Below are 21057 nucleotides of genomic sequence, written 5' to 3'. Positions count from 1 at the left end.
GGGACTGCAGATCAAGTTTATGTAGGAAGACGTCTATGCAAAGAAAGCCTGGAAACCATTCATCAGCAGAGGCACATGCCTTTGCAGCAGCCATGGCAGCAAAGCAATTGGCTTATTTTAAAAAGATCAGATGGTAAAGAATCTGCCTGCAATGCAGGAGACTTGGGTTCAATCCCTGGGTCAGGAAGATCCCTTGGAGAAGGAATGGCAACCCTCTGCAGTATTCTTGCCTGAAGAATTCCACAGACAGAGAGAGTCTGGTGGGCTATAGTCCATGGGGTCAAAAAGAGGCATACCTGAGAGACTACACTTTCACTTTCAAAATTTCTGAGCCACCTGACAGTAAAATATCCACTTGCATTGCGGGAGACCTGGATTGGATCCCTGGGTTAGGGAAGATCCCTTAGAGAAGGGAATGGCAACCCACTGCAATATTTTTGCCTGAAGAATTCCATGGAATTTTGGTGAGCTGCAGTCAGGGGGATCACAAGAGATGATCCACACAACTGAGCTACTAACAATTCTAAGTAAAGGGAAAGGCTTTTAAGATGATCATGTCTTTCTTACAGTCACTCTATGTGAAGACAGCAGTTGGAAAAAGCCTAATGCCAAGATCTTTTTGTTGTTGTTAAACCAATATTTAACACAGTATGATAAAATAGGAATTTTACATAAGATAAACATAAAATATGTAAACAAAATCACATAAATTAGAAGTATTGCTATGTGGAAGTTTGGAATAGAATTTTAGGAAAGGAATCCCAATGATTCTCATCAATAGTAACCTCTCATCTAAGCTACAAAACTCAACATTAAAAAAAAACAGAAACAGAAACAAACAACAACAACAAAAAAGCAGAAACAAAGTTATTGATTTTGGGGGAGGGGGCATTACTTTTAAAACTAGTTAGCTTATATATAATTTTATGATAATGTTTGAAAATTTTAGATAGTATGATCCTTCTTTTTGGTGAGATTCTAATTCTTAAATTCCAATTGAGAAGTTTATAAATGATTTAGCAATAGGAAGATTCCAAATAAAGAATAATGCAATTTTTGATAATATGTAGCAATCCCTGATGGCTCAGATGGTAAAGAATCTGCCTACAATGCGGGAGACCTGGGTTTGATCCCTTGGTTAGGAAGATCCCCTAGAGAAGGGGAATGATTACCCACTCCAGTATTCTTGCCCAGAGAATTCCATGGACAGAGAGCCTGGCCAGCTATACTCCATGGGGTCACAAAGGGTCAGACACAACTGAGCGACTAATCCACACACAGCAATGTTACAAATTTCATAGATTTTACACATTTTCAATGATAAGTTTATACATTTTTAAAATGAATCAGAATAATTAAACATATATTAATAGTTAAGCTCATTTATAGGTACAATAAGATTAGATGTTTGTGTTGTCATATACCTATAATCAAGACACCTAGAATATGCCTATGTGACCTTGAACATGTTTACTCATTTTGTTTCATGTTTCAGTTTGATTTCTACACTTGTAGATAAAATTAAGTGATTTTTAATGTACCTGTAACTCAAATATAAGAGAAATGTCTCTCTTGTGTGTTCTAGTTTCCCAGTTATATTTTTTATATCATTTTTTCATTTGTATTCAATTTTAAAATTGTGTTTTTTTTTATTCTGAGAGAATATTTCTACATTTTGAGACCAAAAAAGTAGCATTATATTTTGTAAATGTCAGTGATAAAATCAGATCCAGTATTAACAAGTTGACTTTACAAATAAATTATCAGGCATATATGTTGCTGCTCAATACCTTAATATTTCTCAAAATCCCAGATGAATGCAGAGGATGTATAAAACCTAACATAATGTTTTTCAAGGAAGAACATTAATGTGTGTTCTGTGTATGCAGTATCCAGCACCTCATTTTATGTGACACAAATAATATTTATTTTGCAATGGTTAAATATTCTCACTCAATTACTTATCTTTTTTGATAGAAAGAGAATGCAGTATTCCCGAAATGGATCCATACTTAAATGCTTATCCCAGGAAAGAAACATATAAAGTTGGAGATGTGCTGAAATTCTCCTGCAGTCAAGGCCGTATTATGGTTGGAGCAGATTCAGTTCAGTGCTACCACTTTGGATGGTCCCCTAAACTTCCAACGTGTAAAGGTAAATATTTATCTGACAGTTGTTGGAGCAAGAGTTGGGATTTCAGATATCAACCTTTTTATTTCCCTCCCTTAATTTTCTGTCCACTTCCAGTGCATCTATAGTCTAATGCATTAAGGCAGAGATATACCCACCAAGGTGGAGAAGGAAATGGCAACCCACTCCAGTATTCTTGCCTGGATAATCCTGGGGACAGAGAAGCCTGGTGGGCTGCTGTCTATGGGGTTGCACAGAGTCAGACATGACTGAATGACTTAGCAGCAGCATACCCACCAAGGACATGTGCTGGGTAGTAGATACCTCAGTTTTCCTTCTTTAAGAAATTAACCTCCAGGTGCTTCTTGAAATATGTGGTGGAGAATCCACATAAATGCATGAGGAACCTGACACTGGCAGGATTTCTTGTTAGTTTTCCTTTTTCCTGCAATTCTACCATTAATATTGGAGAGTTTATATACTGTGGGCTTTACATCTAGTGTCCTCAAGTATGTCTAAAGAGTGTTCAAGTAACTTAAAATCAATTCAGTCACATGTATCAAATCATGTGAATCAAAGTTAAACTGTTCAAATGCTTCTCTCAAATGATATTTTTTTCAAAAAGTTTTCACACAGTGTTTCTGTGGAATAAAAGTATTGCTATAATTTATACACCCAGATTGAGTAACTGGTTTGCATATTTATTTAGCATGTCTGGATAATGAACATGCTTTCTGAGCATACATAGACTTCAATATGTTAGTTCAAGATGAGTAACAGAATCAGTAAACACTATTCTTTTTTCATTGTTTAAGAATGCTAAAATAAATTATATAACAAATAAAATTGATCATTTAGAGAAATAAATTTCTGCATTAGCTGGATTTTTCAGTTATAAGACACAATGTAACCATAATTTATGCAATATTTCTACAGCAAGGAAAGTAAAATCGTGTGCTCCACCTCCTCAACTTCTTAATGGGAAAGGGAAAGAAATACACAAAGAAGAATATGCACACAATGAGGTCGTGGAATATGCTTGCAACCCCAGATTTCTGATGAAGGGTTCTCATAAAATTCAGTGTGTTGATGGAGAATGGACAGCTTTACCTGTGTGTATTGGTAATGTATTAAAAGTAGTAATATTTCAAGGTAAATCATTACTCTTATTTGTATCTATATACACATTTAAATAATATTTTAAAGACAAATATTTTTGTGGATTTTCAGAGGAGGAGCGTACCTGTGGAAATATACCTGACCTTGATCACAGTGATATCAAACCTTCTGTCCCTCCCTATCACCATGGAGACTCGGTTGAGTTCAGTTGCAGAGAAGCATTTACAATGATTGGACCCAGATTTATCACGTGTATTAGTGGAGAGTGGACCCAGCCTCCTCAGTGCATTGGTCAGAATACATATCTCAAATTGACCTTTAGTATTTGCAGCCATTCTGTTGAAATTTAGAGTTATCCTTGAGAATGTCAGATCTTAAAATATAATGATCCCAAACATTTGATTTTTATAGTCCAATATGTGTCTAAAGAGGAAAAATATAAACTAGCAATAGAATTTTATCTATCTTTCTGTCCTGATTTGGACATTGTTTATCTTGACAAGTGTGAAACTAAATCTTACTGATAGATACTCATGTGATTAAAATGGGAGTACTAGTTATCAGGAAAATACAACTATCATTGCAGAAATGCCATTTTTGCTTTTATATGGTACTCTTTCTTTTAGAACATTGGAAACCAGGAATTATAGTTGAGGAAAATACCCATTTGATACATTTCTGTAGGAATCTTGCCTCTCTCAAGCTTCTAACTGATAATTTCTCTATCTGTTTCAAATTCTGCAAAGAAAATTTACTGTGCTGGGGAGGGTGGGCTCCAGCCCTCCCTGTTAGTAGGTAACTCTGTCATGGGAGGCACTTGGGGTGGGGCCAGGAACCTGCCCTGACACATTTCCTGTAAGAGACTCATCCTGACTTTTGGATGACCAAGTCTTTGATGACTGACCAGGAGAATCAATGTTAGCTGCCTTCTTTCATTTTTTCTCTTGGAATAGACTTTTTCCTGGAGTTTTCCTGGGCTCTGCATTCAAAGACAGCCCTGGATGTCCAGGCCTATTAACTCATTATATTTCTAGTCATTAATTATTCCAAGAAGAAGGCAGGGCTTTGGCTCAGGCCCTGAGTGAGGGCAGGGACTGATAGCTGTTTTCTTTGCCGACAGTATGTCAAAAGACCCATTCTCAAAAGACCAGTTGACAGATGGGAGACATTCAGTGGGAGTTTATTTAGTTAAATAGTAATTTTTTGCTTATTAATCCCTGCATTTTCATGAACACATTATTGTCCTAGGTATTGCCAGTTCTTCAAGACCAAACCTCATCTTTGTCCTCTTCTATCTCCTCAAATGACCTCACCTCATTTAACTTTTCATTCTACCTAATGCCAAAATGTTTGCTTCAATTATTACTCTTCTGACCTCAGAGTTTTCCTTGCAAAGGTTAATCCTCTACCTGTATTCAGTTTAATGTAGTCCCCCTTTGCTATAATAGACCTTATTCCAGTTTTCTTCTCTCGAGGTTTATTTTGTAACTCTGTCTAATCTAGCTTGTCATTCTTCCTACTATGCTTATTTTCTCCTAATAAAATACGTCTGCTTTCCTTCCAGAAATCAGTCCATCATAGGATGAGGCCCACAGCCACTATTTCTCCTTTTGAGTATACATCTTCCTTTGGCCACCATTCCTTGAAGAATACTACTGGTTTTATGTCCCTCAACACCCTGAACAAAACTTAAAAACAAGGCTAATTCTCAAGCCTTTAGTGTGTTTTCAATTCAGCTTGTTATTTTATTTTTTCAGAGTTTCATTTTGAAATCATCACTTTTCTTTGACTACCTACTTGACTTTTCCTTATTTTATTCATTTCACTTAAACCTTTATCATTAACAAATCATTAACATATACTGCCAAAGATCTATACAGATATTTTGTCAAATTCAAAAAGAACTTCCACCTGCATTGAATTTATAAAATAGGTATATATATATAAAGCTTTTTTAGTCCATATTTAACTTATCCTGGAGCTAGAAAAAAATTGTTATCATGGCTTTATATTGCATTATAATGATCTGATACATAACATAGTGGCTCAAAGACTCTAAGTGTATATACAAGATAGGTTGTAACTTTAAGTACCCATCTTCTTATTTCAAGTGTTTGTTTATTTTTGGTGTCAGGTAAAAGATTTGCTTAAAAGTTAAGATTCTATACAAAACACCTTGGATGTAGTTTTCTTATTATGTTTCATATTATTTCTTGAAAAAAAATGTATATAAAGTAGCAACTTTGTATGCTTTGTCCACAGAAAATTGTTTTTATTTTATTGTTTTAAGATTGTGAATTAAAAATAATGTAGAGATGCTTAAGGTCAACAAGCAAATTATATGAACATTTGCACAGATTTCAAGTTTGGGACCAAATTTATTCATGTGATAGCTATTTGCTATGTAGATCATCAAAAAGTATTCCAGTCAAAAAGGCAGAAATCTTTAGGATGGGTATTTTCTCTGAAATTTCAAAAACTGGATGCAAGACTCAGGCTCATGTATAATTTTTCATCTCATGCAATTTGATCAGCAAAAACTTGGCTGGTGGAATTTGTAGGCAGAAATTGTAACATCATTATTTTATTGACAAAATAAGCTATTTTTTGTTATTGGCTATTTGGTTCTTTAGAATTAGTCTTTTCAAGAGAATGTTTTCATTTTATAGCAACAGATGAACTTAGGAAGTGTAAATGGTCAACATTATTTCCACCTGAGGGGAAACCAGCACATAAGATTGAATATGACCATAACACCAACAAAAGTTACCAATGTCGAGGAAAATCAGAACACAAACACTCAATCTGTATAAATGGAGAATGGGATCCTAAAGTAGACTGCAAAGAAGGTAATCTCTTGTCCATAATGTTTTAAAAAATGTATTCTATATCTCTCTAACTTGTAAAAGTAGTATCTTTGTGTCCTTCAAGGAAATTTATCTATTTATCATTCCAAATATTTTCCATCTGCAAGGTAATTTAGAAGCTAATCAAAATACTGTGTCTAAATATTAATTGTATAATGTGCCTTAATCAGCTATGTGAAAAACCACTCAGAGACTTTGTGACTTTAAATTAACATCTGGGCAGTAGGTGTGCTCATTTTACAGAAAAAAGCATTGTTTCTGATTTTGTGTATTACACATAAATGTACTTATGTTTATGCTGAACTATTATGTATTTATCAATGTATCTATATGTATCAATCTATGTATATCTATCTTATATATATTTATGTATCTATCTAGTCATCTATTTCTTTGTTTAACTATCTTGAAAAGTCTTGAGTCATGTTTACATGATGAATTCCAATTGAATAGGTTCATTTCAGTTTTCCACTTTTAATATCTGTGTTTCTCTGCTCTCCAATCTTCTCCCTATCTTGGCTCCATGATCTTGACTCCCTATCCTCAATATGTTTACCAATTTCTACAAGCCTAGAATATCTAGAAAGAAGCTTCAAATCAATAGAAAACCAGATCTACTGTCTAATATTCAACCTCATAATTCATCCTTTTATAAAGATCCTAATATAAAAATCATATAACAATAAAGCTGTATTAATGTAGAATAAATTATTTAGAAAAACATAACTATTTGGGAATTAAACAACAAGCTTCTAAATAACTGCCATGCTGATACATAATGTACATTGTATATTATGGGCTTCCCTGGAAGTTGTGCTGGTAAAGAATCCGCCTGCCATGCAGGAGACCCCAGTTCAATTTCTAGATCAGGAATATCCCCTAGAGAAGAGTTAGGCTGCCCACTCCAGGATTCTTGAGTTTCCCTGGTAGATCAGTCTATAATCTGCTTGTTGGGGGGGACCTGGGTTCAATCCCTGTGTTGTGAGGATCCCATGGAGGCAACCCACTCCAGTTTCTTGCCTGGAGAAGCCCCAAGGACAGAGGAGCCTGGCAGGTTGCAGACCATGGGATCACAAAGAGTGAGACACGACCTAGTGGCTAAGCACAGTGTTGTATATTATACATTATATATCTATGATTGTTGGCCCTTGTGAATTAACTTTTCTATAATTATAAAATATTTCTTACTTTTTGTCATGCACCTTGTTTGGAAATCTATATTAGCTTATTAAATATAATTAAATTAAAACAATTTAATATTTCATATGATGAAAGAATTCCCAACAAATTTCAATATTCAAGTTTATAAATTATTCTAAATTTACTGTCAGATAAGATCAATCACTGAATCATGTCCAACCTTTTATAAAGAATCCAAATATAAAAATCCCTGTCCATCAATAACTCCCAGATTAACCCAGACTAAATCTATTTAGAAAAACATCCAGCCATCTCATCCTCTGTTGTCCCCTTCTCCTCTTGAATTAATCCCTCCCAGCATCAAAGTCTTTTAAATGAGTCAACTCTTCCATGAGGTGGCCAAACACTGGAGTTTCAGCTTTAGTATCATTTCTTCCAAAGAAATCCCAGGATGATCTCCTTCAGAATGGACTGGTTGGATGTCCTTGCAGTCAAAGGGACTCTCAAAAGTCTTCTCCAACACCACAGTTTAAAAGCATCAATTCTTTGGTGCAGCCTTCTTCATATCCATACATGACCACAGGAAAAACCATAGCCTTGACTAGGACAAACCTTTGATGGCAAAGTTGTCTCTGCTTTTGAATATGCTATCTAGGTTGGTCATAATTTCCTTCCAAGGGGGGACCGTCTTTTAATTTCATGGCTGCAGTCACCATCTGTAGTGATTTTGGATCCCAGAAAAATAAAGTCTGACACAGTTTCTTGTTTCCCCATCTATTTCCCATGAAGTGGGTGGGACAGATGCCATGACCTTCGTTTTGAATGACCAACTTTTCCACTCTCCATTTCATTTCATCAAGAGGCTTTTGAGTTTCTCTTCATGATATCTGAGGTTATTGATATTTCTCCCGGCAATCTTGATTCCAGCATTGTTTCTTAGTCCAGCATTATGTATTTAGGGTGACAATATACAGCCTGATGAACTCCTTTTCCTATTTGGAACCAGTCTGTTGTTCCATGTCCAGTTAACTCTTGCTTTTGATTATAAAATTTCTCAATTTTTGGTCTGTACCCATCTCTTTCAGAAATATATATTTGATTGTTAAATATCAAAGGCTTATAGTCAATACAACAATTTATTATTTCATATGATGAAGGAATTCCCCACAAATTTCAAGGAACTCATGTTTATAAATTAATAGCAAATATAAAATTAAAAGAGCTTGCTACACAACTGCATCTTTAAAGGAAACAAGTAACATTTACAGGTAGTGAAGTACATATGTTCTACAGTTTCTTCTAGAAACTTTATAATTTTATGTGAGTATATTTAAGTATGTTATCTGTCTCATGTTAACATTTGAGGATTGCATAAAGTAGGAGTTGATTTTTTATGGATGGATTGTCAATTATTTTAAGAATATGTGTGGAAAAGCCATTGAAGTGAAAAATCAGTTAACTATGAAAGTGTTGATTTATTTCTGAACTTTATATTTAGTCACTTAACTATCTTCACTGCTGCCAAATTACCTTTGTAACTAGCTTTTTAGCAGGCTGAAAGTCTGATAATAGTCTCCAAGTATGTTCCTCTCACTCAAAATTACTTTAGTTATTTTGGTTTTGAACATAGAAATTTCAGGGGAGACTTACAAATTTTGATAAAATGTTGGGTTGTATATTGAACAGGATGACTTTGTAATGAGAAACAAATTGTGGACAATTGGTTTCTTTACCATATTGAATTTTGAATTCATAAACATGGTATGTCTCTATTTATTTCTGCTTCAATCTTTCCAGACATACAAATAGGCTCCCCTGGGGGCTCAGACAGTAAAAAATCTGCCTGCAATTCAGGAGACCCGGGTTCAATCCCTGAGTAGGGAAGATTCCCTGGAGAAGGGAATGGCTACCCACTCCAGTATTCTTGCCTGCAGAATCCCATGGACAGAGAAGCCTGGCAGGCTGCAGTCCATAGGGTTGCAGAGAGTTGGACACGACTGAGCACACGTGAGATCTGATATCCAGTTTGCTTCTTCAAAAAATTCCCTTGATGAAGAATTCAGTTTCTTTAATAGGGAGTATGCTATTCACATTTTCTACATTGTCTTATCACTGTGTGACTGTTGCATTTTTCAAGAAATATCTCTATTTTACCTAACTTATGAAATTGATTGATGTAAAATCATTTCTAATAGTCACATAACATTCTATTTTTCTTTTAATCCTATAGTATATTGGGTAATCTCACCTCTTTCATTTTTGGTATTGAGAGTTGTTTCCCTCCTTTATTTTGTGAATAGAGTTTTGTTTTTCAAAGTTATTATTTTCAAATTAACATTTTTAACACAGTTTCTTCCATTTCCTCTCTTGTCTGATTTTTATCTTGTTAATATTCATGATTTTTAACTTTCTTAATTTTCTGTTTTCTCTTTTCTATTAATCTTTCTCAATTTTTTCTCTCTTGTGGACTTAATTTTCCTTTTTTCTGATCACTTCATTTTAATTTTACTCTCTCATTTTTTAAGATAAAAATGATAACATTGATTCAAACCATCATGCTTTTTAAATCTAAACCTGTAAAACTACCTTTTTTTACTTCTAAGTATTGCTTTACCTGTGCCTCAAAAATTTATAAATATGTATCAATTTTATTTTCAATTAACTGTATGTGAAATATTTTCTAATATTCCTAGTGGCTTCTTTGATGTAACAGTTGTTTAGAAATGTGTTGTTTAATTCTCACATATTTATGATTTTCTAAATAATTCATTCTCCATTAACAGTAATACTGTGGTATGATTGTTATCTAGAGAGCTGCATATATTTACTGTACACAATTTGATGATTATCATCAGGTGATTACATAGATAATTTATTCTTATTGATTTCTAATCTAATTCCCTTGTCATAGAACACACTCTGTAAATTTTTAATATTTTGAATTTTATTCTTTCTTTGTTGCACAGCATATTGTCTATCTTTGTGATGTTTCCATTTCATATAAAGTATATGTATATTCTAGTTTCTAGATCAGGTTAACATTGTTCATAGTGTTCTAAAATGTACCTATATCTTAAAATAGCTTTTTCTAGTTGTTTTATCCATCAGAGTAGGAATGCTCTCAGAATTGCTAACAAGGGGTGTGGATTTGTCTATTTCTTCTTTCAGTTCTGCCCATCTTTGCTTCATGTATTCTGATATATTCTTAGATACATTATATATTTATAATGGCTTAGTCCTTGTGAATTACCTTTTTAATATTTATAAAATAGGTCTTCATAGTTTTCATAATATGCCTTCTCTGGAAGTCCACATTAATTTATTGAAATATAGCTAATTAATTTAAAACACCTGATTATTTTCATGTGATAAAAGAATTCCTAATCAATTTCATGTAATGTGTCCTCAAATTATTCTCTATAAATTAAAAGCAATTGTAAATTAAAAGAAATGCTAGCTAAACAACTTATTCACCCATATCACAAAACTTGGAAATTAAAAAAAAAATTTTTCTGTGATTTACTGACAGAAAATATGTTAAATTAAGTAAAATGAAAACTGTATACTTTGGAATCTATGGTATACAGCAAAAAACAAAGATATGTATAGATTAAAACTTGCTTTACAAAAAAAAGGACTTAAGTAATAGGTAGTACAATCTAGAATCTAGAAAAGAACATACATCCAAAGAACATAGAAGGAAAGAAAAACTAAAATTAAAATGTCAATTTTTATAATAAGCTAAAAAGTATAAATAGCTGATTTGCAAAATATTCAGTTTATGGGGAAATGTAGTATAGACTAACTTTTGCAAGACTTTTAACAAATTAAAATTATTAGGACAAAAATGTTTAAACATCAGACAAAAAATAAATTATTGAAAATACATTGATAAAAATGTCAAAATAGTTAAAACAGAAATAAGAGAAATATTTTGATGAAACATAAACTATTCCAAGTCTTCCCTGGTGGCTCTGATGGTAAAGAGTCCACCCAAGTTGCAGGAGACCTCGGTTCGATTCCTGTGTTGGGAAGATCCACTGGAGGAGGGCAAGGCAACCCACTCCAGTATTCTTGCCTGGAGAATCCAGAATCCCCATGGACAGAGGAGCCTGGCAGATTATAGTCCATGGGGTCGCAAAGAGTCTGACATTACTGAGTGACTAAGCACAACACAGCACAAAAAATACTCCTATTGACTTAGATCAGAATAGAAAATCTGATGATATTACTAATGATGAATAAAGTGTATTCAGTCAAATATTTCCCTGAATTTAATACAAAATGTTGGCTCCCTGAAAGGATTTATGTGTTTCCAGCTTATACTTGCATAGTGTTTCTAATGAAATAGAAATGAAGTATGACAGGATAAAACAAAACCAAGGAGTCAAAAAAGGCTCCAAATTCTTCCAGGTGTATTCACGCAGTCTTCCCTCAGTTGAGCACAACAGCCTTTGTTTTCAGATTATGAATTGGATATTTGATGTATCCCTATTTGATGGACTCAGACACAGTTTACAGAGGGATCTTCTATACCCTCTGGTCACGTACAAAAAGCCAGGCTTTCTAATCTGTTAAAGGTGCATTCATTAGTGTATTTATCTTTTAACAGTGCAGGCAAGCTAGTGAATTGTACCTCCAGGAGAGTACTGAACTGTAAACAATACACTCTAAATCCCAGTGAACCTACCTAACTCTTACCTTGTTCAAGAATCAGCATCACATTAATAGTTTATTAACTAAATGTAGTTTCTATCTGGCTGATCAACTCCCATGGTAGAAAAATTGGTGAGGGCTTCAATCCAAGTCCAATATATCTGATCATGAATATCTGCTAAAAAAAAAAAAGAGACCCTGATAGCAGTTTTTCCTCAGTACCTATAACTGGGTGAGCAATTCAATTAGGGCATCCTAAAGGTTAGAAAAAATAAAATCTGTTTTACATAAATCATGCAAGATTGAGCACAGGAAGAATAAAAGGAAGAAACTACAAGAAAGACCACAAGACTATGAACCAAATGTGATATACTGAAGTGCTAAACAAGCTTAACAGTGTAATTACAGAGTATCATATTATTTGATCATTTATGATATATCATTAGAGCTTTCTGTTTATTGAAAAATTTTCCTTTAATATTTGAACTTATGCTTTTTAATCAAGAAATCTAATTTTAATATTTTCAGAAGCACAAATACAATCATGCCCAGCCAATGCTCGAGATATGACAACTACAGTGAAATATCAGGATGGAGAAAAAATATCAATTCTATGTAAAGAAAATTATTTAATTCAAGATGCAGAAGAAATTGTGTGCAAGGATGGGAGATGGCAGTCAATCCCACGTTGTATTGGTAAGTAGTGCATGCACAAGTTTGTTTAAAATATTCTTTAAAGAAGATTAATACTCCTCTAACCTTTGTATCCTTCCATGGTGGCTCAGTGGTAAAGAAACCTCTTGCAATGCAAGAGATGCAGAAGATATGGGTTGGATCCCTGGATGGGGAAGATCCCCTGGGGAGGAGGGTGGCAAAAAACTCCAGCGTTCTTGCCTGGGAAATTCCATGGACAGAGGAACCTGGTGGGCTAGAATGTCCACTGGGTCACAAAGAGTTGGACATGACTAAGTGACTGAGCATGCACACAATCTTTGTATGGATCAGCAAGATGAAGTCCTCTCTGTCTCTTCCATTTTATCTTGAAACAGTAAATCACAGTTTCAGTTTATGAACTGATGAACACTCTTTCACTTCTGATGTGAAACACAGACAAACTCCTTGGGCTACTGTGCAAATAACAGGTAAAATTTATGTTTATGCAAATTTTATTCCTAATGATCAAAAGGGCAAGAACGAAGGGACAACTGGGCTACCCAGCCTGGGAGTCATGGTCCTGAAAAATAAGCCCCCAGAAATTCTGACTTAGAAGGCCAGAGTAACTTGTGCACAAGAAAGCCAGAGGGCTTTAGGAAACAGAGTTTCTTCTGTTCTTTAAAGGCATACAAAATCTCCCATACTCTGTGTCCCAGTGAAGAGGCATCAATGGGAAAGAGGCTTGGGTTAGACTAATTTGTTTATCTTTGTGAAACTTCTAGAGAGATAGGAGACAACTGGGATCATAGATACTGGTGACAGCCATCATGAGAGACAAGTACCACTTTAGAGTTCTCCCTAACACACACATACATAGCTTACTAGCACCAGAGGCTTAACAACTCACCAGCATGACAGCACCAACCCCAGACTCCACTGGGCTCCACAGCTGCTACACTGGCATCTCACCCTGCTCTTGGGTGTGATATCACCAGCTCAAGTACGCTTAGGCCCTGAAGCCAGCTCCATCAACACTTCATCCTGCCTATGAGTGGGCTGGCAGCCACCACATGAGGCACAGTCTGTCAGCCACCTGGGGAGGAGGTGGGATCCTTGCCTACCAGTGCACCCAGAGTAGTTGGCATTGACACAACAGAAGGGCACCCCTATATCATCTAGATCTGCTGCACAGATCCTACAGAGGGGACATTCTGTTGGGCCCCATAGACTTCTGCATAAGACCACTTCTCTAAGATCAGGAATACACCTAACTCTTAGAAATAAACACAGAGTTAGGTAAAATCAGGAGACAGAAAAATGCATTCCAAATGAAGGAATAAGACAAAATCTCAGAAAAGTCACTAAACAAAGTTAAGATAAGCAATCTACCCAATAAAGCATTCAAGGTAATGACCATAAAGATGTTCAGTGGACTCTAGAGAAGAATGGATGAAAACAGAATTTTAAGAATAAGAAAATATAAAGAAGGACTAAACAGTGCTGAAGGATACAACAGCTGAAATGAAAAATACACTAGAGAAAATCAATAGTAGATTAGAGGATTCAGAAGAATGGATCAGAGATCTGGAAGACAGGGTAGTGGAAACTTCCCAAACAGCATAGGAAAAAGAAAAAAAAAAACTTTATAAAATGAGGATAGGTTAACAGACATCTGGGACAACATCAGTACCATTCTCATTATGGGGATCTAAAATAGAGAGAGACAGAGACTTATTTGAAGAAATAATAGCTAAACTTTTCTAACCTGGGGAAGGAAAGAGACATTCAGGTCTAGAAGTCAGACAGTCCCAAAGAGAGATGAACCTGAAGAGGTCCATACCAGGACACATTATCATTTAATAGAAAAAAAATAATAATGTTGTTGTTCCAAAGTAAATGCAATGGGATCATACTTATCAATAATTAGCTTAAATGTAAATGGGTTGAATGCCCCAACCAAAAGACAAAGACTGGCTGAATGGATACAAAAACAAGACCCCTATATATGCTGTCTAAAAGAGACCCACCTCAAAACAAAGGACACATACAGACTGAAAGTGAAGGGCTGGAAAAAGATATTTCATGCAAATGGAGACCAAAAGAAAGCAGGAGTAGCAATACTCATATCAGATAAAATAGACTTTGAAATAAAGGCCATGAAAAGAGACAAAGAAAGATACTACCTAATGATCAAAGGATCAATCCAAAAGATGATATAACAATTATAAATATATATGCACCCAACATAGGAGCAGCTCAATACATAAGGCAAATGCTAACAAGTATGAAAGGAGAAATGAACAATAACACAATAATACTGAGAGATTTTAATACCCCACTCACACATATGGACATGTCATCCAAAGAGAAAATTAGCAAGGAAACACAAACTTTAAATGATACAATGAACTAATTAGACCTAATTGATATCTATAGGACATTTCACCCCAAACAGTGCATTTCACCTTTTTCTCAAGTGCACAAGGGCCATTCTCCAGGATACATCACATCCTGGGCTATAAATCTAGCCTTGGAAATTAAAAAAAAAAAAAAAATCCTTTCAAAGATATTTTCTGATCACAATGTGGTAAGATTAGATGTCAACTACAGGAAAAAGAAACTATTAAAAATACAAACATATGGAGGTTAAGTAACACAATTCTTAATAACCAACAAAATAATGGAAGAAATCAAAAAGGAAATCAAAATATGCATAGAAACAAATGAAAATGAAAACACAACAACTGAAGACATATGGGAATCAGTAAAAAGAATGCTAAGAGGAAGGTTCATAGCTTTACAAGCTTACCTCAAGAAACAAGAGAAAAATAAATAACCTAATTTTACACCTAAAGCAAATAGAAAAAGAAGAACCCCAGGGTTAGTATAAGGAAGGAAATCATAAAAATTAGGGCAGAAATAAATGAAGAAGAAACAAAGGAGACTATAGCAAAAATCAACAAAACTAAAAGCTGCTTCTTTGAGAAGATAAATAAAATAGACAAACCATTAGCCAGACTCATCAAGAAAAAAAGGGAGAAGAATCAAATCAATAAAATTAGAAATGAAAATGGAGAAATCAAATATATGCAATAAAATGGACAACAAAAATACAAGGATGAAAATTGAAGAGAAAGAGAAAATCTACTATCAGCAACTATAAACTGGAATAAAATGGAACAACAAAAGGAAGAAATGGATGAATTTATCAAAAATTTAGAGAAAACACCTATAACCTTCCTAAAAAATCTGAACCAGGAAGTGAAAATAGAGAAAATCTTAATAGAGTGCCTTAGACCCTGAGGTTCACATTGTACATGAGAAATCAGAAATCCCCATGGAAAAGAAATTGATCACTGACCTAGAGCCAGACATCCTGGAATGTGAAGTCAAGTGTGCCTTAGAAAGCATCACTACAAACAAAGTTAGTAGAGGTGATGGAGTTCCAGTTGAGCTCTTTCAAATTCTGAAAGATGATGCTGTGAAAGTGCTGCACTCAATATGTCAGCAAATTTGGAAAACTCAGCAGTGGCCACAGGACTGGAAAAGGTCAGTTTTCATTCCAATCCCAAAGAAAGGCAATGCCAAAGAATAATCAAACTACCGCACAATTGCACTCATCTCACACGCTAGTAAAGTAATGCTCAAAATTCTCCAAGCTAGGCTTCAGCAATATGTGAACTGTGAACTTCCTGAAGTTCAAGCTGGTTTTAGAAAAGACGGAGGAACCAGAGATCAAATTGCCAACATCCGGTGGATCATGGAAAAAGCAAGAGAGTTCCAGAAAAACATCTATTTCTGCTTTATTGACTATGCCAAAGCCTTTGACTGTGTGGATCACAATAAACTGTGGAAAATTCTGAAAGAGATGGGAAAAGCAGACCACCTGACCTGCCTCTTGAGAAATTTGTATGCAGGTCAGGAAGCAAGAGTTAGAACTGGACATGGAACAACAGACTGGTTCCAAATAGGAAAAGGAGTATGTCAAGGCTGTATATTGTCACCCTGTTTATTTAACTTCTATGCAGAGTACATCATGAGAAACACTGGACTGGAAGAAACACAAACTGGAATAAAGATTCCCAGGAGAAATATCAATAACCTCAGATATGCAGATGACACCACCCTTATAGCAGAAAGTGAAGAGGAACTAAAAAGCCTCCTGATGAAAGTGAAAGTGGAGAGTGGAAAAGTTGGCTTAAAGCTCAACATTCAGAAAACGAAGATCATGGCATCCGGTCCCATCACTTCATGGGAAATAGATGGGGAAACAGTAGAAACAGTGTCAGACTTTATTTTTCTGGGCTCCAAAATCACTACAGATGGTGACTGCAGCCATGAAATTAAAAGACGTTTACTCCTTGAAAGGAAAGTTGTGACCAACCTAGATAGCATATTCAAAAGCAGAGACATTACTTTGCCAACAAAAGTTCATCTAGTCAAGGCTATGGTTTTTCCTGTGGTCATGTATGGATGTGAGAGTTGGACTGTGAAGAAGGCTGAGCGCTGAAGAACTGATGCTTTTAAACTATAGTGTTGGAGAAGACTCTTGAGAGTCTCTTGTACTGCAAGGAGATTCAACCAGTCCATTCTGAAGGAGGTCAGCCCTGGGATTTCTTTGGAAGAAATGATGCTAAAGCTGAATCTCCAGTACTTTGGCCACCTCATGCGAAGAGTTGACTCATTGGAAAAGACTCTGATGCTGGGAGGGATTGGGGGCAGGAGGAGAAGGGGACGACAGAGGATGAGATGGCTGGATGGCATCACTGACTCGATGGACGTGAGTCTGTGTGAACTTCGGGAGTTGGTGATGGACAGGGAGGCCTGGCGTGCTGCGATTCATGGGTTCGCAAAGAGTTGGACACTACTGAACGACTGAACTGAACTGAACACCTATCCTTCCCTGGTGGTCAGAGGGTAAAGCATCTGCCTTCAATGTGGTAGACCTGCGTTCAATCCCTGGGTAGGGAAGACCCCTTGGACAAGGAAATGGCAACCCACTCCAGTAGTCTTGCCTGGAAAATCCCACAGTCGGAGAAGCCTGGTAAGCTACAGCCCATGGTGTCACACAGAGTCGGACACGCCTGAACAACTTCACTTTCACTTTTATTTTCAACACCTATCCTACTCAAACCCTTCCCTGAAAATATCAGGGAAGGTAAACTCCCAAACTCCTTCTGTGAGGCCAACATCACCCTAATTCCAAAACCAGACAAAGATGCCACAGAAAAAGAACACTAAAGGCCAATATCACTGATGAACATAGATGCAAAAATCCTTAACAAAATTCTAGCAAACAGAATCCAACAACATATTAAAAAGATCATACATCATGATCAAGTGGGCTTTTTCTCAGGGATGCAAGGATTCCTCAATATTCACAAATCAATCAATGTCATATACCACATTAGCAAATTGGAGGGAAAAAACCCATATGATTATCTCAAAAGATGCAGAGAAAGCCTTTAACAAAGCTCAGCATCCATTTATGATAAAAACCCTACAGAAAGAAGGCATAGAAGGAACATACCTCAACCTAATAAAAACCATATATGATAAACCCACAGCAAACATTATCCTCAGTGGCAAAAAAATTGAAATCATTTCCCCTAAAGTGAAGAACAGGACAAGGGTGTTCATGCTCACCACTCCTATTCAACATAGTTTTGGAAGTTTTATCCACAATACTCAGAGAAGAAAAGGAAATAAAGGAATCCAGATTGGAAAAGAAGAAGTAAAACTCTCATGATTTCCAGCAAAACTCTTTTTCTTCAGTGCCCTAAAAATTGTGTATCACTTTTCTAATGAGGTATAGGGGAGAGATTTAAGATACAGAAGTTTAATTCATGCTGAGAAATATCACTTTATTTCCTTTCCCTTAACCTTACATATAAACTGATGACAATTAGCAGTCTTCCATGACAGATGAACTGTTGAAAAAACCATGGAATATATTTGACATTCTATTTCCTCCTTGCTGTTCATGATAATCATTATATAAGAGAGACTTTTTTCCCTTTCTATTCGGATGTTTCCTGTGTGAATCCACCTCAAGTGGAAAATGCTATTATACACAATCAGAAGTCTAGATATCAAAGTGGTGAGAGAGCATGTTATGAATGCATTGGGAATTATGACCTTTTTGGGGAGATAGATGTCATATGTTTAAATGGAACTTGGAGAAAACCACCTCAGTGCAAAGGTAGAATATCTTACTCACCCTGTCCACCCAATTTAGGGAATATAATAAGATATATTGAATCAAAATTAGGATAAAGTAGCCTTTCTGGAATAATTTTTAGTTGCAAAAAAAAAAAATGATGCTGAAAATCCAGTTCTTTTGTGGTCTGAATATGTAATCTAACATGTTTATTGTATGACATTGTTGACCAGATTTGAGCAGTTGGAATCATGGGACATTTCCTGTCTTAAAACATTAAGATAGTCAGTTGTTTTCTGAATATAAGTGTGTAAAAGGTACCATAGTTACATTTAACAGCCCAAGAAATTCCACTTTGAGACATGGAATAAGCAGCTGGGGCCTGATCACAAAATCTGACATAGATGTGGGCAGCTGTACCTATGGATGATATTTAAAGGTAGGTTACTAGCTGAGCTCCAGCAGAGCTATTTAAAATCCTACAGGATGATGCTACAAAAGTACTACACTCATTACATCAGCAAATTTTGGAAACCCAGGAGTAGTCACAGGAATGGAAAAGGTCAATCCTTACCAATTCCCAAGAAGGGCAGTACTAAAAATGTTCAGATCAAAAGACAAATGCAGTCATCTCCCATGCTAGTAAGGTTATGTTCAAAATCCTCAGCTAAGCTTGATGTGAATAGCTGATTCATTGGAAGGTTGAAGGCAGACAGAGAAGAGGGTGACAGAAGATGAGATGTTTGGGTGACATCACAATTCAATGGACATGAACTTAGGCAACTCCAGAGGAGGTCAGGGACATGGAAACCTGGCATGAGCAGTCCGTGGGGTCACAAAGTGTTAGACATGACTTGGTGACTGAACAATAACTAGCTGAACTCATTCAGGAAATGAGTGTACACATAAAAATAAAAAGTCTGAACTTGTTACTGGGACACTTCAGTGTTTAGAGATCAGACAGGATGGGAATCCAAACCAAGAAGTACATTCAGTTCAGTTCAGTTCAGTCACTCAGTCGTGTCCAACTCTTTGGGACCCCATGAATCACAGCACACGAGGCCTCCCTGTCCATCACCAACTCCCGGAGTTCACTCAAACTCATGTCCATCGAGTCAGTGATGCCATCCAGCCATCTCATCCTCTTAATGAGATGCCCCAGGAGGCATGGTCTTTTCCAATGAGCCAACTCTTCACATGAGGTGGCCAAAATATTGAAGTTTCAGCTTCAGCATCAGTCCTTCCAATGAACACCCAGGACTGATCTCCTTTAGGATGGACTGGCTGGATCTCCTTGCAGTCCAAGGGACTCTCAAGAGTCTTCTCCAACACCACAGTTCAAAAGCATCAATTCTTTGGCACTCAGCTTTCTTCACAGTCCAACTTTCACATCCATACATGACCACTGGAAAAACCATAGCCTTGACTAGATGGACCTTGTTAGCAAAGTAATATCTCTGCTTTTCAATATACTATCTAGGTTGGTCATAACTTTCCTTCCAAGGAGTAAGCATCTTTTAATTTCATGGCTGCAGTCACCATCTGCAGTGATTTTGGAGCCCCCAAAAAATAAAGTCTGACACTGTTTCCCCATCTATTTCCCATGAAGTGATGGGACCAGATGCCATGTTCTTTGTTTTCTGAGTGTTGAACTTTAAGCCAACTTTTTCACTCTCCTCTTTCACTTTCATCAAGAGGCTCTTTAGTTCCTCTTCACTTTCTGCCATAAGGGTGGTGTCATCTGCATATCTGAGGTGATTGATGTTTCTCCCGGCAATCTTGATTCCAGCTTGTGCTTCTTCCAGCCCAGCATTTCTCATGATGTACTCTGCATAGAAGTTAAATAAGCAGGGTGATACTATACAGCCTTTTCCTATTTGAAACTAGTCTGTTGTTCCATGTACATTAGTGATAGTGAAGTCGCTCAGTTGTGTCCGACTCTTTTCGACCCCATGGACAATAGCCAAACAAGCTCCTCCATCCATGGGATTTTCCAGGCAAGAATACTGGAGTGGGTTGCAATTTCCTTCTCCAGGGGATCTTTCCAACCCAGGGATCGAACCCGGGTGTCCTGCATTGTAGGCAGACGCATGTTAACTTTTGCCAGGTGTGTAATTTTTGCAATCTCCACTTGAACATGTTTTCGTGTTTAAAGCGACTTTTTTTTTAGACAACATACAGCTGAGTCTTGTTTAGGTGTCTACTCTGGCATTTTCAGGTTTTTAATTGATGTATTTAGGACCATTTATATTTAGAGTGACTTATTAAGAACAGTCTGCCATTTTCTTATTTGTTTTTTGTGTGTTTCCTTCAATTCTCAAAGTTTTTCTT

The 21057-nt window shown here is 36.1% G+C and overlaps 1 protein-coding gene across 1 annotated transcript in view; it reads left to right on the top strand.

Moving 5' to 3' along the window:
• Positions 1-21057, top strand: part of LOC102287685 (complement factor H-like) — a 75416-nt gene that overhangs the window by 11177 nt on the left and 43182 nt on the right. Inside the window, exons 7-11 of the mRNA XM_070384791.1 lie at positions 1978-2154; positions 3067-3252; positions 3361-3540; positions 5919-6098; positions 12444-12612. Of these exons, the coding sequence (XP_070240892.1) occupies positions 1978-2154; positions 3067-3252; positions 3361-3540; positions 5919-6098; positions 12444-12612 (892 nt within the window). The remainder of the gene's footprint in view (positions 1-1977; positions 2155-3066; positions 3253-3360; positions 3541-5918; positions 6099-12443; positions 12613-21057) is intronic.

The sequence above is a fragment of the Bos mutus genome, chromosome 16 (genome assembly GCF_027580195.1).
Source record: "Bos mutus isolate GX-2022 chromosome 16, NWIPB_WYAK_1.1, whole genome shotgun sequence".
Classification (NCBI taxonomy): domain Eukaryota; kingdom Metazoa; phylum Chordata; class Mammalia; order Artiodactyla; family Bovidae; genus Bos; species Bos mutus.
Note: the sequence above shows the minus strand (reverse complement) of the source record. Positions and strands in the feature narration are given on the sequence as shown.